This window comes from Pongo pygmaeus, chromosome 9 (assembly GCF_028885625.2).
Source record: "Pongo pygmaeus isolate AG05252 chromosome 9, NHGRI_mPonPyg2-v2.0_pri, whole genome shotgun sequence".
Lineage (NCBI taxonomy): Eukaryota > Metazoa > Chordata > Mammalia > Primates > Hominidae > Pongo > Pongo pygmaeus.
This window is the reverse complement of record NC_072382.2, coordinates 94975735-94995243: the sequence shown is the minus strand read 5'-3', so window position 1 is coordinate 94995243 and position 19509 is coordinate 94975735. Positions and strand designations below refer to the sequence as shown.

The following is a 19509-nucleotide window of genomic DNA, read 5'->3' as shown; positions in this document are numbered from 1 at the left end:
TAACACTGTAATTTTAAAGCAGTGAAAGGGGTAAATTATGTTTTGAGACCTGCAACACTATAACATGATATGAAAATATCTGATTTCTACTGGTAGCAAAGTCATGGGAATTGCTTTGTTACCAACATTCATAAATAAGCAAACATGAATGGAAGTTAGTACAAACAAAGATATAATTTTTCCCCATCCGAGTTTATACACAGACTTATTAAGAACTCCTGCTCTGGGATCAATTGTTTCTAATCCATTTTCAGCCATAGACCCCTTTGAGAATCTGATCAAAGCTGCCTGTAGACCATCTCACTGGGAAAATATACTCATCAGCAGATATAAAAATTATATCTTGTCTGTTGACCTCTGACACCCACCCATGATCCATGTCCAAGTCTCTGGACCTCAGATTAAGAACTTCAGTTTTAGATGTACTATCAGCCAAAAGCACTGTCCCATTTAGAAGTCTTTGCCTGTAAATAACAGAAATGGACTTTGGAACCATGTGGTTTTAGAGGCTCTTTGTAGCAGAAGCTCTGGACAGTCTTGTCTACATCCTACGCCTGGAATGAATAAGCTCCATCTGTGGCCGGGCCTTTGATGTTCTGGTCACTGTTGATACATCTGAATAGTCTAGCTTGGATAGGGTGTCCCTCAATCCCTTCACTAGGGGAAAGCTGCACACCTTGATTAAATAACCCAGCAGGCTGTATCTAATAAGGAAGAATAATTTCCTAAAAGGAATTTGAGGCGCTATTACAAAAAAAAATTAAATTGATGTGGACATGAGGTAGGCAAAAGAGAAAACAAAGTCCTGTTAAAAGTAATAATGTGGGCCAGGTGCGGTGACTCACACCTGTAATCCCAGCATTTTGGGAGGCTGAGGTGGGCGGATCACCTGAGGTCAGGACTTTGGGACCAGCCTAGCCGACATGGTGAAACCCTGTCTCTACTAAAAATACAAAAATTAGCCGGGCGTGTTAGCATGTTAGCCAGGTGTGTTAGCGGGTCCCAGCTACTCAGGAGGCTGAGGCAGAAGAATCGCTTGAACCCAGGAGACAGAGGTTGCAGAGAGCCGAGATCACGCCATTGTACTACAGCCTGGGGAACAGATCGAGACTCCATCTCAATAATAATAATAATAATAATAATAATAATGTGGCTGGGCACTGTGGCCTACACCTGTAATCCCAGCGCTTTGGGAGGCCGAGGTGGGTGGATCACCTGAGGCTGGGAGTTTGAAACCAGCCTGGCCAACAGGGCGAAACCCCATCTCTACTAAAAATACAAAAATTAGCTGGGTGTGGTGGCGCATGCCTGTAATCCCAATTACTTGGAAGGCTTGAACCCCGGAGGAGGAGGTTGCAGTGAGGTGAGATTGTGCCACTGTGCTTCAGCCTGAGCGACAGAGTGAAACTGTGTCTCAAAAAAAAAAAAAACAAAAAAAAAGGTATTGATGAGTACTAACTTTTTTTTTAAATTATAAAACATACTTTTTGGAAACATTTTAGTGTTTCCAAAGTCAGACTATGTATGGCCCTATGGCTCTCAATATATGTAAACATTGAAAGCAGCTGTTTTTTGCCCCTCGAAAAGTAAACTGTTGTTCAATGACTGTTGCATCTTAGAGTTGAGGAGTCTCAGAACCTAGGAATTGTGTCCTTAACAAAGTCAATCAAAGCGATACCAGATGGATTCCTTCAAGTTTCAGGAAGTACTTCTACACCAATGCTCTTCATACCATTTTCTTTCCATCTCTGCACTTCTAAAGCATGCTTACTTTGCCTAATTTGGCTCTTATTTCACATTAGATGTTTGGCACACTACTAAATGCTGAAAATTCAATCCCATTAAACAGGTGTTTGTTGAACAGTGGCTATGAATCAAGTTCTCTTGTAGACACCATGAGTATTGAAAAAGGAGAGTTAGATAGAGCCATCCGCTCTCCAGGCACTGACAGTTTAGGTGTAGAGACTGCATATGCACAGGAACTAGTAAAATACTCACCTGGAGTGCTCACCTAAGTGCTGCAGCTGAGGGGAGTCAGGAATTCAGAGAGCAGAGTGTGGGTTGGATAGAGAAGGAAGACCCTGTGGAAGAAGCTGGGGACTCCCTGTCTTGCCTCTGCACCTCTGGGGAGACAGGGCCCCAAGACTCCTCTCTGAAAGCAATGATGCACCAAGAAGTTGCACTTCTTGTCCTGGTCATTGTCCAAGACATAGAGAAGCCTTGGGTGAGGAGGACCATGTCCCCAGGAGGTTCCTCATTGGGCCAATACCTGTTCATCTCTTTGGTCAAACTTTCAGATCACTTCCAGAAAAGTCTTCTCTGACCTTTCAATATAAAACTTGTTCTCTTTATAAAACTTTCTCATAGAACCTTGTTCTTTTTCTTCAGCACGCTTAACATAATTTGTAAAATTTGTAATTATATACATTTTTTCTCTCCACTGGTCTGTGAGTTTCTCTAGGGAAGGAAAGGAGTATATGTCTTTTTTGCTTTTATATTCACACAACTCGATAAATTGCCTGCATGTACTAGGTGTTCCGTAAATACACGTGAAGTGATTGAAGAGTTAAGTATAGACTAGAAACGTTCTCATCGCTTTCCGATAAAGATGAAGCTTCCTTGGGGAAAAAGACATAGTTGATAGGACACACCTTTGTTGTTAAAAAATGTGCCAGACCAAAAGGTACAGCTGGTATATGAGTCACTAATGAAGATCTTGTGGTTATAGGTCTGAAAGTTAAGGTAATTAAGCGTTATTTTTTACTTTGGGATTTAAAAATGATAGTGGGCTATTTACAGCCTATGGAATAAAAGTGGAGCTCCCCCACTCCCTTCTAAACACACCAACAGTTCCACTTTTGTTTTTTCTTCTCTGCCACATACTTTCCCTGAAAAAATAAAATAAAAATAAAAATAAAAAAAATTCATGGTCTCGCTCTGTCACCCAGGCTGGATCCAGTGCAATGGTGCGATAACAGCTCACTGTAGCCTCAAATTCCTGAGCTCAAGTGCTCCTCCTGCCTCAGCCCCACAAGTAGCTGGGACTACCGGGGTGTGCCACCACGCCTGGCTATTTTTATTCTTTAATTTTTAAAAATTTTTTGTAGAGACGCGGTTTCACCATGTTGCCCAGGCTGATCTCGAACTCCTGAGCTCAAGCGGTCCTCCTACCTCAGCCTCCCAAACTGTTGGGATTACAGGCATGAGGCACAGTGCCTGGCCGAGTTCCACCTTTAATGATACACCCTGGGGAGTTGTGATTTTAGTGTGGTCTTACTTTCTCAAGCAAAACCCCCAAAATTCTGAAAGAAGTTAGAAGAGCATGAAGACAGGCATGTTAATGACGCTCTTATTTCTCTTGAAATAGAAACTTGACATTTGCCAGCAGAGAGAAAGTTGTGGAGAAATTTAAAGGGTTCACTGGTGTTCTTGGCTTGAGAGCATGCTTTGGTTGCCGGCAGCAGGGGTAGAGTAGGAATTCCTTCCCATTCTTTAGGTAGAGACTTAAATTGCAGAAAACGGGGCAGTAAGCATGAAGATTTGGGTTAAACTTTTTAGTAGCGCTCTGGTGCTTTTCTCAAACAAAAGCAGAGATCTTAAAACTTTTCCTTATATGGGATTTCACAGCTTTATGAAAATGGGCATGCTTACTTAATTTCCAAGAATAGGTATAATTTTGTTTGAAGTCTTTAAAAAAATTACTACCAGTGAGAAAAAGACATTTTTATTATAACACTTGATACTTACGTAAATGTACAGGACTTAAAGCTCTACTGCTTCTTAAATCCAAGAAGCTGGTAGTTTTCCCTCTTAACTTAGGGAGGGTAAGTTTTACCTCTTGGCCAAACATGATGGTTTGTGTCTATAATCACAGCACTTCGGGAGGCTGAGGTGGAAGGATCACTTGAGCCCAGGAGTTCAAGACCAGCCTGGGCAACATAGTGAGACCTTGTCTCAACATAAAAAAATAAATAAATAAACAAATTAGTTAAGCATGGTGGTGCATGCCTGTGGTCCAAGCTACTGGGGAGGCTGAGGCAGGAGGATCATTTGAGCCCAGGAGGTTGAAGCTGCAGTGAGCTGTGATTGTGCCACTGCACTCCAGCCTGGGCAACAGAGTGAGACCCTGACTCAAAAAAAATTTTTTTTTACCTGTTTCCTAGTTCTAGAAAAGTCTTTCCATAATGTTGGCTTCTGGGAATTCATATCAAGATTTAACTTCAGGTAACACCAATCAAGCACCTGAACTATGACCAAAGAGGTTAAAGTTAATTAAGTATTTGAACTTTGTATTTAACCAGGCTTGGGGTGAATTACTTAAATGTTCTAAGTCTTATTTTCCTTCTTTGTAAAACAGGGATTAAGAACAATATCTCCTCTTAGGGTTAAGTAGCTCCCCTACGGTGGAACAGTGTTGGGGACACCCAAGGACTCTCCTTGCCATAAGTACACACACATGCGTGTGAGTGTACACACACACTCATGGCCACTGACCATAAGGCAGGGGAATAGAGTCTCAGGGCAGGAAAATTAAGGACTTCCTAGAAGCAAATCAAACGGAAAAACCCCAACTTTCTACGACCAAGTAAATAACTCTGTAACTCTACTTCAGCTATGACAGGAAATAGCCTCTTCATACGCATAGAGTGTACACCAAGTAAATAACTTTGCAACTTCACTTCAGCCTCTTTATTTATGCAGGTTATACACTAAGTAACCAGTGAGAAACCTCTAGAGGGTACTTAAGCCCCAGAAAATTCTGTACCCAGGGCCCTTGAGCCACCTGCTTGGGGCTGTTCCCACCCTGTAGAGTTTCATTTTCAATAAATTTCTGCTTTTGTTGCTTCACTCTTTCCCTGCTTTGTTTGTGTGTTTTCTCCAGTTCTTTGTTCAAATGTTCGAAATGCCAAGAACCTGGACCCTCCACTGGTAAGAACCAGACCTCAAGTCCAGATCTTCCTTGTGGACAGGACAGAACCAAGGCCCAGCTCCCTCCTGACCCGTAGCCACAGATGTGATTCTGGCCGTGAAGCCCCCTTAACCCCATGTTTTAACCACCGGAGTTAAATGACTGCTAAGTAGGTGTGAGGCAGAAAAGGAAACAGGCTACATGATTAAAACACGAGAAACAACAAAACAACAACAGTTGATTTTCTGATGGGTCTGAAGCCTTTGCAGGGATCGTCCAGGTCTCTGAGATTATAAAGTGCGAATTTCTGAGGTTTTCAGATTTCATAGACCAAAACCATTACCAAAACATTTTCGGAGTGGGAATGGAAACTGAGGTTGCAAACTTTTTATTTTGCCAAAAAATGACCAAAACAAAAAACCCACATCCAAATGATTACAAATGTAATAATCATTGATACAAGAATTGCATACATTTAGCTTTACATTGCTCTGATTACTCTCATTTTACCTCTGAGTTGTGAAAAGCCTGTCTGTGGATTTGCAGCCATCGGCAGATGACTCTGGAACTTCTGCTACAGAGAATGCACAGCCAGGCATGAACAGGGGCCAAGGGAGTAGGTTTATGAACATACATTGCTGACCTCAGCTCCTGGCAGCTGCAGTCAGGCAGCAGTTTTGAGGGTTCCTACTTCTGCAAACATTCTGAGACACGCAGACCACCATTCTAGGCTTCCCCCTCTTACTTCATTACTTGCACAATTTATCCCTCAAGGACAGTACAGCATAGCACAACACATGGCTTATCTCTGATGCACAAGGTTGTGTTTCTTCATTTATCCTGCACATGAGTCTTTGTCCTCCCCACAGCGTCACAAAGGGACCCAGCAGAGAGAATCTTCCACAGCCTACACTCATTATATTCTCTTTGTCTTTTCTCATTCTTCCTAAAAAGTTAATATCACATGGATTAAGTCAGAAGACTCACAAGGCTTATATTATTCAGTCATTTGTTTGCTCATTTATTGATTGATTTAATACATATTTATTGAGTTCCTGTATGCACCAGGCTCCATGCTAGGTATTGAAGGTATAGTAGTGGGCAAACAAGCGCAGTCCCTTTTCTCATGGGGGGAGAATTCGAGAGACACAAACACATGAGAATATGTAACTATAAAAATATGATAAGAACAGTGAAAAAAATAAGGAGTGTCATGAAAGCGTGCAACAGATGGGGTGGTTAAGAAAAGCTTCTCTGAGAAGATGACATTTAAGGCAAGGCCTGAGAGATTATGTAGTGGACATTCACTGGTTTTGTTATCCTTGATCAACTTTCCCTTCTTTGGTAACAATGCCCTGATGATTTTATTTAGGGGCTTTCATTCAAGGTGTCCTGTTCTTCTCTGGCTGAGGGTAGGCATGTGGCCAAGCTAACTAAGGCTGACTTTCTTCTAGGGTTTGGAATCTTGAGTGGAGTAATGCAAAAACAGAAAAACCAGAGTGGCTTGTTCCACTGGTTGAGCCTCAACAAGGTGTCTGTTAGGAATCAAATCTCCATAAGATTCCTGAGCTGTTTGGTCTTTGAGCTTTCCAAAACTTGGCTGAAGAGACTGAGGGCTACCTCTATGTCCACCAAATTTTTTTGTTTACATTATTTCCCAAATAATGTACCACAGAACTCTAATGGGTTCTGGAAAGCGGGATTTAGCAAAGTGAAGAGTTTGGGAAAGAGCACGTCAATGGAAGGAACAGCATGTGGAAAGGGCTTTCTGTGAAGTGGAAAAGAGCTTGCTGGTTTGGGGAACAGAAAGAAAGCCAGTTGGGCAAAGTGTGCTGAGTGAGGGGCAGAACAGTACCAATATCTCTGGAGCGGCAAGCTGCACCAGACCTCATGGGGCCATATATAATCATTCAGATTTTATCACCAGCACATAGGAAAGTTACAGACATATTTTGAGCACGGGAAGAATATTTTAAATAGCAACGAATGTCACAAAGGAAAAACAGAAGAGTTCAACTAGCAGCATAAAGAACTGTGAACTGGTCATCCCAGTTCTGCTCTGAGCCAGCTCCAGGACCTTGGATATTTATAAGGCTTTGATGATTTCTCTTAGCCCCAGTTTTCTCATCTGTAAAATGAGGTGGTGGGTTAGATGATCTCTAACTCCTTCTCTGATGTTTCGTGATCTATGATAAAACCATGCCAATAAATGTAATTGTCATTAAGGAGCTTACAATCAAGTGGGAGAGATAAACACACCTAACCTCTATGATACCTGCTGTTGGTGTTCCAGGGAGTTCTAACGTTTAAAGCTTTTGGTAGCTTACAAGCTGATTTTGCCAGCCCATTGTTATGTTGACTGCAAATGGATTTTAAACAGTACTAGGCTCAGTAACCAATTCAATGAAGAACTTTGAAAGAGGGTATTTACATGAAATGTGATACTCTGCTAAGCTTAGATTTAGTGACTTCAACTGAATGCTTCATAACAGAAAACACTAGCGGGAGTACTGATTCTTGGGTGAATTTCATCTGGAACTTGTAACTGCAGGAGTGCCTATGAGTGATCTGTGTGTCAGTTATCTATTACTGTATAACAAACCACCCCAACACTTAGTGATTTGAAACAACCACCATTTTATTTCTCACAATTCCTGGGTTGGCCGGATTATTTTTGGCTGGCTTTCCCTGCAGCTCACTCATGTGGCTGAGAGCTGGTGGGCTGCATAGCTGGGACAGCAAGGCTTTCTCTTCTCAGGGTCTTTCCTCTTCAAGGAGGTTGGACCAGGTTTCTTCATGGCAGTCTCAGGGTAGCATTTCAAGAAAGCAAGGAGCAAGGCACAAGAGCACATCGAAAGCCCCTGCTTGTATCATATTTGTTCATGTCCCAGTAGCTAAAGCAAGTCACAAGGCCAACTCCAGGGTCAACGTGGGAGGGAGCTACAGAAGGACAACTCAGTAGGGGTGATTCATTAGAAGCCATTAGTGTAAAATGTGTAAACTTTTCCTCTGAGACTTGCATTGCAAGATACGCAACTCTAACCTATAAAGGATGACACTTTCTTTTTCTTTTCTCTCTCTCTCTCTTTTTTTTTTTTTTTTTCTGACATAGAGTTTCACTCTTGTTGCCCAGGCTGGAGGGCAGTGGCACGATCTCAGCTCACTACAACCTCCGCCTTCTGGGTTCAGGTGATTCTCCTGCCTCAGGCCTCCCAAGTAGCTGGGATTATAGGTGCCTGCCACCACACCCAGCTATTTTTTGTATTTTCAGTAGAGACAGGGTTCATCATGTTGGCCAGGTTGATCCCGAACTCCTGACCTCAGGTGATCCACCCACCTCGGCCTCCCAAAGTGCAGGGATTACAGGGGTGAGCCACCACGCCCAGCCAAAGATGGCACTTTCACAGACACAATATCTATGTTATTACTACTATAAGGGAGCATGTGGAGTCACCTTATTAAGGGACTGAGTCCTACATCAGTGGCTCTGCTTGCCTCATAAAATTATTCATTAATTTTTAGCAGTGGCCTTGGGAAGTTATGTACATAATATTTAGAGGAAAATGGCATTTACAATGATAATGAATTAAAGCAATTCACATGGCAGTACCACTGCCCCAATTTAAACCTTGAGGCTTGCTAATTTCATATTTAGCTGCATCCCATATGCTCCCAATCCCTCTGCCCTAGTGTGGAGCTACAGCTCAAACTCCTTTGAAGGTAGGAAACTTACCTCACACACGCGTGTTCCCCTCATTCTTTCAGCGCATAGAACACTAAAAAGATGCTCCTTAAATACTTGCTAAATAAACTGATCAATAGTTGCCTTTTATTAAATATCTTTGTGTTTCAGGTATTTCCTTATTTCCTTCACAGACCGGATCATGAATGATCTCCCAATGTGACAAGGTCTTATTCTCCACAGTTTACCGTTGAGGGGACTGAGGTGCAGAAAGCCCAAGGTGTATGCAGCCCAATCCCCTCTGATCCCACTCTACTGCATTGCTGCCTTTTGTATGCAGCAGGAAGGACACTTCCTGTAAAAATGGAAAAAAGCCTTAAGTTGTTTGAGAGAGGGTCAGGAAGAAAACGGGAAGAGCCAGTAGACGGCAGGTGCTTTCAAAGGGCTCCCTATCTTTGACATCCCTAAAATAAAAACTTGTTAATTAAGAGATTGGCCACAGAAATCCAGGTGGAAAACCTGCAGAAGAGTGGGTTCCACAATTCTTCAAAACAGAACAAAAAAGCCCCAAGACTTGTTAATTTTTACCGGTGGAGGAGAAGAGGTTACAGGAGTAGTCTTGCTCCCAGGGCTGGCCTTGCTGAGCAGGTGACAATACCACACATATAAAGGTTTTAAGGTTTGTCCTCAGGTGAAAAGGTAGTCAATATTTTACATTTTGAAGATAGTTTTTAAAATCACCTACTGCATCAGTAGTAATACAAAAATAACTACCATTTACACACCACCACACACATTGGGGCTGCGTAAAGAGCTTTATAGTGCACCATCTCAATTAATTCTCACAACTCTGTGAAGTAGGTTTTATTATGCTTAATTTATAGACGTGTTAACTGTGGCCCAGGGAGATGAGCTTTCCCGCGATTGCCCAGCTTTTAAGAGGTAGATCTCAAACCTAAACGTGTTTGACGAAAAGCCCTGAATAGCATTTAGCCGTGGGCCTTTTGCGGATTTGGCGCTGGTCCGAGGTGGGGATTTGGGAATCTCATTTATTTATGCTGAGCTGCGCACACGTATGCACGTGTAATTTACAAAAAACAAATCCAGGTCAGGATCTCTGTCCGCTTGAGGTTTCAAAGTCTACTTGGGTAGACAGCGGTAAAAATCTCAACTCATTCAACTACTCGTTTGCTCTCTTCACAAGTATTTATTGTGCACTTCAATATTCCAGACAGGGCGCTAACCTTGCCCTGGAGGAGAGAATGGTGAACACAACAGACATGGCGTTTGCCCCTAACTATCCTCTTCCCGATTGTGCTATCTCACGGGCGAGGCGTTCAAAGAAGCAGGAAATATATCAACAAGGGGGTGACTTAAGCACCCGCTGCGCGGGAGCCGGAGGAAGCGCGCTGAGCCTGCAGAGGTGGTCAGGGCGAACTTCCTGGAGGCAGCGGCAGCAGCAGGCCAGGCGAGAACCCAGGTCGCTCAGAAGCGACAGTCTGAGACGGGAACCGGGGAGAGGGGGCGGGAGCCGAGGCCCGGGCGGGGGCAGACAGCGAGTTAGGGTTAGGACGGGAGGATTCGGCTTCCCGGCGGCAGAGGGCGCCTGGCGCTGCGGTCCGGCGCGCCAGAGCCGCCCGCGCGGGCGCCGAGAGGAGAGGCGAGGCGGGGAGCGCAAGCGGCGGCGGCCACTGCCACGTATTCCCAGCAGTGGTGGCGGCGGTGGCGGCGGCGGCGGCGGCGCCCGCGGGCAGGTGGGCTGGGAGCGGCGCGGCGGCGGCGGCGGCGGCGGCGGCGGCGGGGCGGGCGAGCCGGCGGGCGGGCGCGGGGCACGGGGCACCGGGCACCGGGCGGGGGTGCGGCGCCGGGACAGCGCGGTTCCCGCCACGCCGGCTCCGCCTCCGCGCAGTGCTGCCGACCCAGGCCTGGGCGCCCGGCGGGTCCCGAGCGCAACTCGTGCGGGCGGGGTTGGGGGCCCGAGGGACTCGAGCTCGCCTGCCCGTCGCGGCTCGAGACGCTGCATCCCGGTTGCTGCGGGGCCGGGGCTGGGAAAAGTTGGGGCGGACCGCGAGCCCGCGGGGCCGGGCGGGAAGTGCGGGTGCGGGGCGGACTCGGGCCGGGGAACGCAGTGCAAAGGGCTCGGGCCGGTGCGGCCGGGAGGGCCCCGTATGGGAAGGCGGGGGACGCGGGTCCTTTGAGGACGCCGAGAAAGGGGTGCGCTCAGGGTCTCTGGGAGTGGACAAGAGTCCGGCGGCGGACCTTGCGGGTGAGAAGGGTCGGCGCCTGGGGGTCGGGGAGTAGAGGTAAGGCGGGGGCGGGATGGAGCCTTCCTCCTCCCCCGTTCTGTCGGGGCCGACCCTGAGACCGGGGGCAGGCTCCGAGCTGGGGACGCCTATGGCATCTGAAGACCCAGTGGGGAGTTCCTGTACGGGGTGGGTGGAGGAGGGAGCTGAGCGTTGCTTTCTCTGCTGCCAGGGCCGACTACTGCCCCTACCCAGCGGCCAGATTCACCTCAGACTGCAGTGCTTTTGCCCTGAGGAAGTTGAGGAGGGACAGCTGAGCGGATGAGATGTTTGGGGTGTTCCAAGATGAGTGGGATTAGGCTGCATGATATCATAACTATCTCCGGGAGCTGTCAGAAAACACTCCCATGTCTTCATACACCCACCCATCCACTCATCCAGTCAGTACTGCCAAGCTCCAGGCTCCCTTGCTCTTTAAGTGACACCTCTAGGTCCCCAGAGCCCAACAGCGTATCTGCTCACAGCTTCGAGGGTGGCAAGGGTGGAAGACATGGCCTGCTGGTGTCTGCGTAGGTTGGTGCTTTCAGAAACAAGTGGTTCTGGAGGCGCTGGATGCTTTATTAGAACAACCTGTGTGGAGTCCGTTGACAGTGCAGATGACTCATGTTGGATTTTTTTTTCCCCCTTTACAAATAAACTTTGTATTCAAGACACCAGTATGCCTGGTCATTTGCAGCAGTGATACAGCAAGAGACCCATAGTGGGCTTCTTGAGCCCTTATTCTTGTCCTAGATGTGTTAGCAAGAAGTTTGACCTTGGATGAGTCACTTGCTCTCTCTGGACTTCTGTTTTCTTGTCTGTCACATGGGGTATAAAGAGAGAGCTCGACAGTGTGATATAGACAGGAGTAGGTTTCTGAGGGACACAGTGAAATCTTTTTTCTTGTAAGGCTGGATCAGCCACACAAAATAAGCCTCAGCCTGTTCTTATAAAGAAATTCGCTTAGATTTAAAAGAAAACAGAAGCAAGAAATATTGCAAAAAGCAAAACAACAAAAAACTAATAGTAGTTGGTACTAGATTTACAACATGAATCCTGTTCTTATGCTTGCAGTTAGTGTACTTGGTTGTCCAGCTGTCTACTATAAAGTTGCTCATTACGCTTAGAAAATGTGTATTTCACCTGTGGACCCGAATTTTTTCTTATTTTTTAATCTTCAAGCTTGGAGTGGACGCTCAAGCTTGGAGTTGGATTGGTCCTGCTGGGGTTTGTCTGAAGAACATCCTCAGGGTCTCTCATTGCATAATATTATAGGTTTCCTTCGGTCTGACTGATGCTGGCGTCCTTGTACAACTATGCTTCTGCCATCTTTTCCGTTCTGGCTTGAGAAGTGGTGAGCTGGTTCCTCTTGCCTCTGGCATGTCCAGACTTCTCACTTCTTTTCAAATGAGTGTAGTAAAAGGCAAGCAGTGAGTTAGATGCAGCACATTAAAAATTGCTCCAGGCAATCATCTGTGTCCCCTCCACCCCGCTGCTGTCCCCTAGACCCCCTGGGCAACTTCTCACTAGAACTTCCTGGTCATAAGCTGGCCTTGACATTTTGGGTGCTGAGGGCCATTACAGCATTGAAATGACTTGGCCAGGGTCACACCACACATTAATGATCAAGCCATGGTGCTGGAAGAAGATGAATTTTGTGTGTGTGTGTGTGTATTTTATCATAACTGAATGTTCCTGTTCTTGTCCATTAGTAGCTTTCAAAATCCATATTGGGTTTGACCACATCATTTTCAGTAATCCTTTTTTGTCAGCTTTTTGGAAGCTGCAGTTAGTGGTTATCGCTGAGTTTGAGGTAGTGGTATTTTATTATTAAACAATTTTTTCCAAATTTTTTTTAAACTACTTTCCTTTTCAGACTAGATGAGGTAGTGTTAAAAATGGTATCTTCTCCAACAAGTAAAGGCTTGATTAATTAGGTTGAGTCTTTAAAATATCTAGTGTTTGTGTGTGTATAAATTTTACTTTAATTGAGAAGTATTAATAAAAATCATAATCGTCACCATTTGAGCCCCTGCCATTGAGCAGGCATTGTGAGGTAGGAGTGAGCATCATTTTACAGGAGAGAAAACAAAGCCAAGAGAGACGGCACGACTCTGGTACAGCTGTCGTGCATAAGTTACTGATGATCTTTCAATCCATGTACCATTTTGTTAATATTGGAAAAGGAATTCTCAGCTATCCTACAGGGTTGTGCTAGTTAAATGAGATACTGTATGTGAAGAGCAACAAGTAAACTATAACGGGCTCCCTAACCCAGCACATTTTAACATAAGCACTTGTGGACTCTGGAAGCAGTGTGGTGAAGTGGTAAGTTCAAGCGTCTTGGGAGTCTGGCAGGCCTGGGTGTAAATACTGAACCTGCTGCCTGACCTCTCTGAGCCTGGTTTCCACATGTGTAAAATCAGGATAATACTGTCTGTCTTCTATTCAAGAAATGTACCCACTAATTGCAGTGGGTGCTAAGTAAAGGTTGGCGTCCACTCCTTTCCCTTGCACACAGGTACTTGGGTCAAAGGGATTGAGTAAGTCTTTCAGCAGTTGTCCTCAGGGGGAAAAGGCTTAGAGTACTTTTTGTACTTATCAATGATTCTTCTAGCCTTTTTGCCTTCCCACCCTAAGCCCCAGCACGCGCAATGAATATTCCAGGGCCTGTGATTGTCTTGTCCAAGGGAATTGAAAAAATCGTAAGCCAGAAAGGACAGGTCTTTGATAGAAAGTTGAAAATGGATGTAGCTGGTTTCCCTTTGCCCATTTTGTGGCCTTCTTCCTTTTTTTTTTTTAATTAATTTTGTTGGACAGGGAAAAGATACAGAATTCAGGGGGTTCTAGCTGGAGGGGGGGCCCTGGAAGAGCCTATAGTGTAGGGCAGCTAGAGAGAGGAGTGGGCTGGCTGACAGTCAAAGCTAGAGTTTGGTGTGGGGGAAATTTCTGTTAGATGCAGGATTTGGCTAAATATGGGACCAGTTTCCATCTAGTCCTTTAAGGCCCTCTTTTGGGACTCTGAAGTTTTTGTGCTCCAGGCAGATTTTGACTGGTTGTGGTGGCATCACAAATGAGTTTCCATAGTAAATTGTATGCTGAAAGGAAATTAAATTCCAAGAGGGTGTTTGTTGTGACTGATGCCAGAATTTCCTCTGAGAATTTTATTAACATTCAGTCTGTGAAAGTACTTCTTAGTTCTCTGAAGATAATAATTAGGAAATAGTTTTTAAAAAGTAGAAGTGTCGTCTTTGTGAGCTTTTGAAATGTCATCTTCCTAAATCTTTGGAGCAAATGAGGCTCAAAACATCATAGAGACATATTTTAAAAGCATTTCTTCCTAAATGTACTGTTTTCCTTCTCTTCCTATTCCTTCCGTCCTCCCACATTATTTTGATAATGAGTTAATTTTGGTTTCTTTCACATTGTGGTGGCCTAATTTTTAAATTTATGACCCTTCATTTTTAGATCTTGCATGTATTTTTTTTTTTTTTTACCCTTGAGTCAATTCTCATTGATTATGAAAAGCTGGTATAGCAAGGTGGGAAAGAGAGAGGACCCTGGAGCTAGGTTGGTGAGATCTAGGCTCTTTAGAACTTGGATTTGGTCCTCACAGTAGCTCTGGGAGGCTGATCATGCTATTCCCAACACACAGATGTGGAAATGGGTGCAGAAACACATGTGTGTTCACATAGGCAGCAAGTGGTTAATCTAAGTGTCACTGCAATGATCTGTAGGACTCCAAAGCCCATGCTTCCAGCTGGAAAGGCAGGCAGGGGCCTTGCATGCTGTGCCAGGGTTGGGACTTAGTCCTATAGGCAGAGAGGGTCAGGTGTGATTCTAGAAAGGTAGCTTGGTGGCTGTCTGGAGTTTTGAAGTGAAGCAAGTAGAAATTAGGAGTAGAGAAACTAGTTCATTAAAGTAATGTCTTGAGAGATGAGGGCCTGAACAGAAGACATTAAGACAGTGGCAGTGGTGGCAGAGAAGAGGGGGCTTGTTGGAATCCGTAGAGCTTAGTGCCTTTGGATACTAGAATTGCATCATCCCTTCCCATTTCAGGTCTGATGCCCCAGGGATGGGTGTTGGAGATGCTGACTTTGTGCAGGCTAAAAGCAATCTCTGCAGAAACCAAAAGTGTGTCCTTTGGTCTCTGCTAACAGCTAGAGAAAGGTGGCTGTGCACAGTCCGAAAGGGCCTTCCCTTCCCTGTGCCACCCCAGCCTTATCATTCCTAACTTTCCAGGAGTGTTGCAGAGGACGGAAGTTGGATTCCTCAGACTGCATTTTGGGAAATGCTAGTCAAGGTTAGAAGTGTGGAAGGTAAGACGCCTTCCTGGGGTATTGTCTGCACACCTCTCTTCCCTGGTGGCACAGGGGACCCACCGGGGTTTGGTCCTCAGTTTTGGCTATTCCATAAGAGTTGATCTGCCCTAGATGGGGTTAACTTGTGGTCACCAAACTTGTAGGGGTTGACTGGGAAGCAGGAGTGGCAGTGAACATAATGGCCAGCCCCAGGAGGAGTCGAGGCCAGCCTCCTCTGACGGGTGCAGTCTCTGCGGGGCGCCAAGCCATGCTCAGGGGAGCGGGCGTCAGAGCCCAAGGAGATGATTGGCTGGGGTCTGCATGTCCTGTCATCGGTAGGACGCACTGTTGCCACGTCAGGAATATACTGGTTTTGTGCCCTCTCCCCTAGTCAGTGCCAGATGTGGTAATAAACTTGCTTTTGGGCTTCCGTTTTTCCAAATTGTGCAACATCCCTGCCCTTCTGAGAGTTTGTGCTGGCTCTGGTCAGGCCGGAGGTCAGGTGGTCAGATTCTGGCTTTATTTGGGCTGTGTTCTCACTGCGAGGAGGAAGCCAGGTTACCTCTCTTGGACCTGCCTGCTCCCAGCATCTCCAGCCACAAGCTGTCTCTGCCGGTGAGTCACTCCGTGCAAGAGTCTGCTCACCCACTTTCTGCTTGATGTTTACACCTTTCCCTCAAAGAGGGAACCTCTTCTCCTTGTTCCGAGGGCACTTCTCATCAGTCCCCTAGAGTGTCCAGTTAGTTTCTTTTGTGGGGTAAGAACCCATGCCAGACAGGTACATGTTTTAATGGGAGAAGAGCATTTCTGCCTGTGGATATGAGCTGTCATGCTTGAACGTTATGTCCTGAGCAAAGCCCTTTTCTCGTTCTTTTTGCTTCATGTTTAGGTGTGTGTTTGGGTGTGTTTGCTTTAATTATTACTGGGAAGCAAAAAAGATATTTATCAAAGGTTTAAATCTGTAGCAGTGTCCCTGCAAGCAGAAAGAGGAAGTATATATTTAGCCAGGATATCATTGATTTATCACCCTTTTTTTCCATTTTGTTCCTGTTTTGTTGGCAGAACCATTTGATTTGTATACTGGTTCAGTTTGGATTTCAGTAGTGAGTGTGAAAAGATTCCTGGGCTGTTTGCCGAAGTGGAGGGACTCGAATGAGTGGGCTTCAGGGCTGCCAGTCTTGGCTATCCCTGTAATCCCAGGAGCCTGGCACATGGTGTCTTTGTCAGGAAGGTGGAGTTTGGCCAGGCCGTTTCTTTGGCTTTGCCTGGGAGCAGCTCTGCTGGTGACAGTGGAGGCCTCCCTCTGCCGTGGGAAAGGGAATTCTCTCTTGATTCTGGTTTTGGCTTATTTCTCATCCTATGGGGATGAGAGGGATGAAGGCCCCAGAACTAGTGAGTTTTGGTGATGGGCAGGTTCAGGGCAGGACTGGTTTGCAGCTTCCACAGAGCTTTTACAGACGTTTTCCTTGCATCCCACATTTTCCTTCTTCCCTGTTAGTCCCGGTTCAGTCTGTCATCAGTACTGCAGAAATTGGCTTGAACTTTGTCAGTCTTGGGAAGACCTGGAAGTGCAGCATAGAAACCTGTTCAAATTGGTGCCGCAATTTCACATCAGCATAAGTAGCTTGTTTTGGTGGTGGTGGTTTTTTAATCCGTTTAGGTGCTTTTTTTCTGAAATCATATAGGTAATATGCAAATGTATTCTCCTGCAGCCTGCCCTCGCATTTAAATAGTGCAGAAGGACACAGCAGACTTGTCACATTCCCCTTCACTCAGCACCCCTCCCCAGGTGCCAGCTCCTCCAGGTCCTCAGAGATAACTAGTGTTAGCAGTTGGATTCGTGTTCTGAAACTGTCAGCCTGTATACACAAATACACTATGGTTTTCCTTCTTTTAGAAGCATGAATCTGATTGCATCATACTGCTTTTTTCACATAGTATATCTTCGAGAGCTTTTCATGCATGTAGCGCTTCTCTGTTCTTTTAATTTGTCTTTTATTTGCCTACAAAATATTTTCCAGTGTAGGTATGTCATAATTTATGAATTGGCCCCCTACTGATAGACATATAAACTAACTCATTAGTTTTGCTATTATATCTTCATTCATACATATTAGTATGCACATGTTTCTCTAGGAGTAGAATTGGCATGTCAAACGTTAAATTCATTTAAAATGTTATAGCAGTACCCATACTATGCTCTCAAGAGATGTGCTAGTTCCTGTTACCAGTGGTGTATGGGCTGCCATTCTCCTGGGTGAAAGAAATGGATCATTGTTCAGTAGGCATTTCATTTATTATTGGTGAGGTTGTGAACCTCATCATTTGGCTTTTTTTTTTTTTTTTTGTTAAACAGACATGTTTAATGATAGCTTGCTCTTCACAGAGATGTCTACAGAGACCTTTAATCTATAATCCAGGAGTATATAACCATGCAGCCCAGACCAATTAGCCAAATGCAAAATAAACTAGATTCTTACCACACTATCCTATAAACACTGCAACTGTTCTTTCCAAAAGGACCCTAATCTTATGTGAAAACACCTACTGTGGGGGAACCAGAAACCTAGCTATGTGGCCAAAAGGAAAAAATAGCAATTCAGTGGTTAATTGGTGAAAGCAGGAAATGTATGTCCTTTAGTGTGCTGCTGTTGCTGCTGTTGTTGCTGCTGTTGCTGCTGTTGTTGCTGCGGCAGGTGCTGCTGCTGCTGCTGCTGCTTTGGTCTTCTTAGTTTTGTTCTTTTTGTCTCTCTTCTTCAGCCCATCCATTTTAGCTCTCAGGAGTTTTGAATAAGCCATCTAAAACTTACTTCCTTGGAGCTCACCACAGTGCTGATCTTCTTTTTCCCATCGGTAGCTCTTAACAGACACATGTTGTCTGCAGGCTCAAAGCCGTCCACAGTACCTTTCTTTGGAATGGGTTTGGTTCATATGACTTCTTCAAGGTCATATGATGCTGCCTGATGTCCGGCACTTCTGGAAAAGTCCGGTCAGCTCCGTCAGGAACTGCTCACTCTCCAACAACACCATCGCGGCGACGCTGGCTCGACTCCCTCTGCTTAAGCCCCTAGCAGTGAGAACTGGTCATTTGGCTTCCTGATTCTTATTGCTGAGATCATAGACATTAAGAGTGGTGGGTCCATAGCAACTATAGAAGATGAGGGAACCAAACCCTCAAGGACCATGGCTCAGCTCAGGGTGGTGTGAGCGTCATGCCACCAGTGGTGGCATCGTGGTACCTGGAAGCAAGAGCTCCTGGTTTCACATTCTCTGTTTCTCCCGGATGCTAGGTATGGTAATAGGACATTTTAATTTTGGTGTAACTTGCCAGAGTATTTCTCCAAACCTTTTATCTGAGGAATCAAGGGTCCGTAAGTATTAAGATCAGTCTGTCCTGTGCTGCTGAGGCGTGGATTGGAGACTGGCGAGCGGCACTGGGAAGACACTTAAAGATTGTGTGCTGGAAAATCAGGCACTGTTGCTTCTGGAAAAGCCTCCAGGAATGTGGTAAAGCAGATGTTTTCTTCTAGTTGCGTGTGATTATTCCCCCTCTCCTGGCTTGCTATGGGAATATTGTGGTGCTTTGACCCTTAGCAGGATGCTCTGGGGAGAAGCAGTGACTTCTTAGAAGGTGTTTGAGGGGTGTGACACAATGGGCTGGTAGAGAAGGCGTCTGGTGGCTTCCATGAATAGGCTGATCCCGGGGCCCTCCCTGCAGGCTGGGCTGCCCAGTGGACACAGTGGGCTTCGGAAAACCCTGGCTTACTGGACTACAGAATCCTTTACCTATTGCTCAAAGGGGCAGAGAGCAGGAGTGGTGGAGAGGGAACCCTTGGGAGATGAAGGGACTGCAGAGTTGAGCCACACTGGACTCAGCTCCCATTCAGCACCTTATGGGTGTGTGACTTGAGCAGCTATTTTATCTCCCTGGGCCTCAGCTTTTCCCTGTAAGTTAGGAATAATAATTAGTACCTGCCTCACAGGGTTGTTGTGAAGATTAAAAGAGTAATGTTTATAAATCTCTCAGCATATTACCTAATTAGTACTTGGTAATTTTAAGTAACTCCACCTATTTGTGTTCCCTTTTCCATATATATGTGGACCTCTCTCTCTCTCTCTCTCTCTCTATATATATATATATATATATATATACTTTTTTTTTTTTTTTTTTTTTGAGACGGAGTCTCATTTTGTCGCCCAGGCTGGAGTACAGTGCCGTGATCTTAGCTCATTTTAACCTCTGCCTCCCAGGTTCAAGCAATTCTCCTGCTTCAGCCTCCCTAGTAGCTGGAATTACAGGTGTGCACCACCACGCCTGGCTAATTTTTGTATTTT

At 45.3% G+C, this 19509-nt stretch overlaps 1 protein-coding gene and 1 pseudogene across 12 annotated transcripts in view; one reads left to right on the top strand and one right to left on the bottom strand.

Annotated features, from left to right (window-relative positions):
- The window catches only part of SMCO4 (single-pass membrane protein with coiled-coil domains 4), a 146894-nt gene that overhangs the window by 71571 nt on the left and 55814 nt on the right, over positions 1–19509 (top strand). The window contains exon 1 of one of the 12 annotated variants that reach the window (XM_054439315.2): positions 10220–10345. The exons of 9 other annotated variants lie outside the window; for them this stretch is intronic. Coding sequence is in view for 1 of the 3 variants with exons in the window: in XM_054439308.2 (XP_054295283.1) it covers positions 18332–18464 (133 nt within the window). In the remaining 2 variants the exon portion in view is untranslated. Of the gene's footprint in view, positions 1–10219; positions 10346–15638; positions 15790–18159; positions 18465–19509 lie in introns of those variants that run through there. 2 more of the 12 variants (XR_010127615.1, XM_054439308.2) reach the window with 2 other exon arrangements.
- On the bottom strand, positions 17505–18204 carry LOC129007916 (signal recognition particle 14 kDa protein-like; annotated as a pseudogene).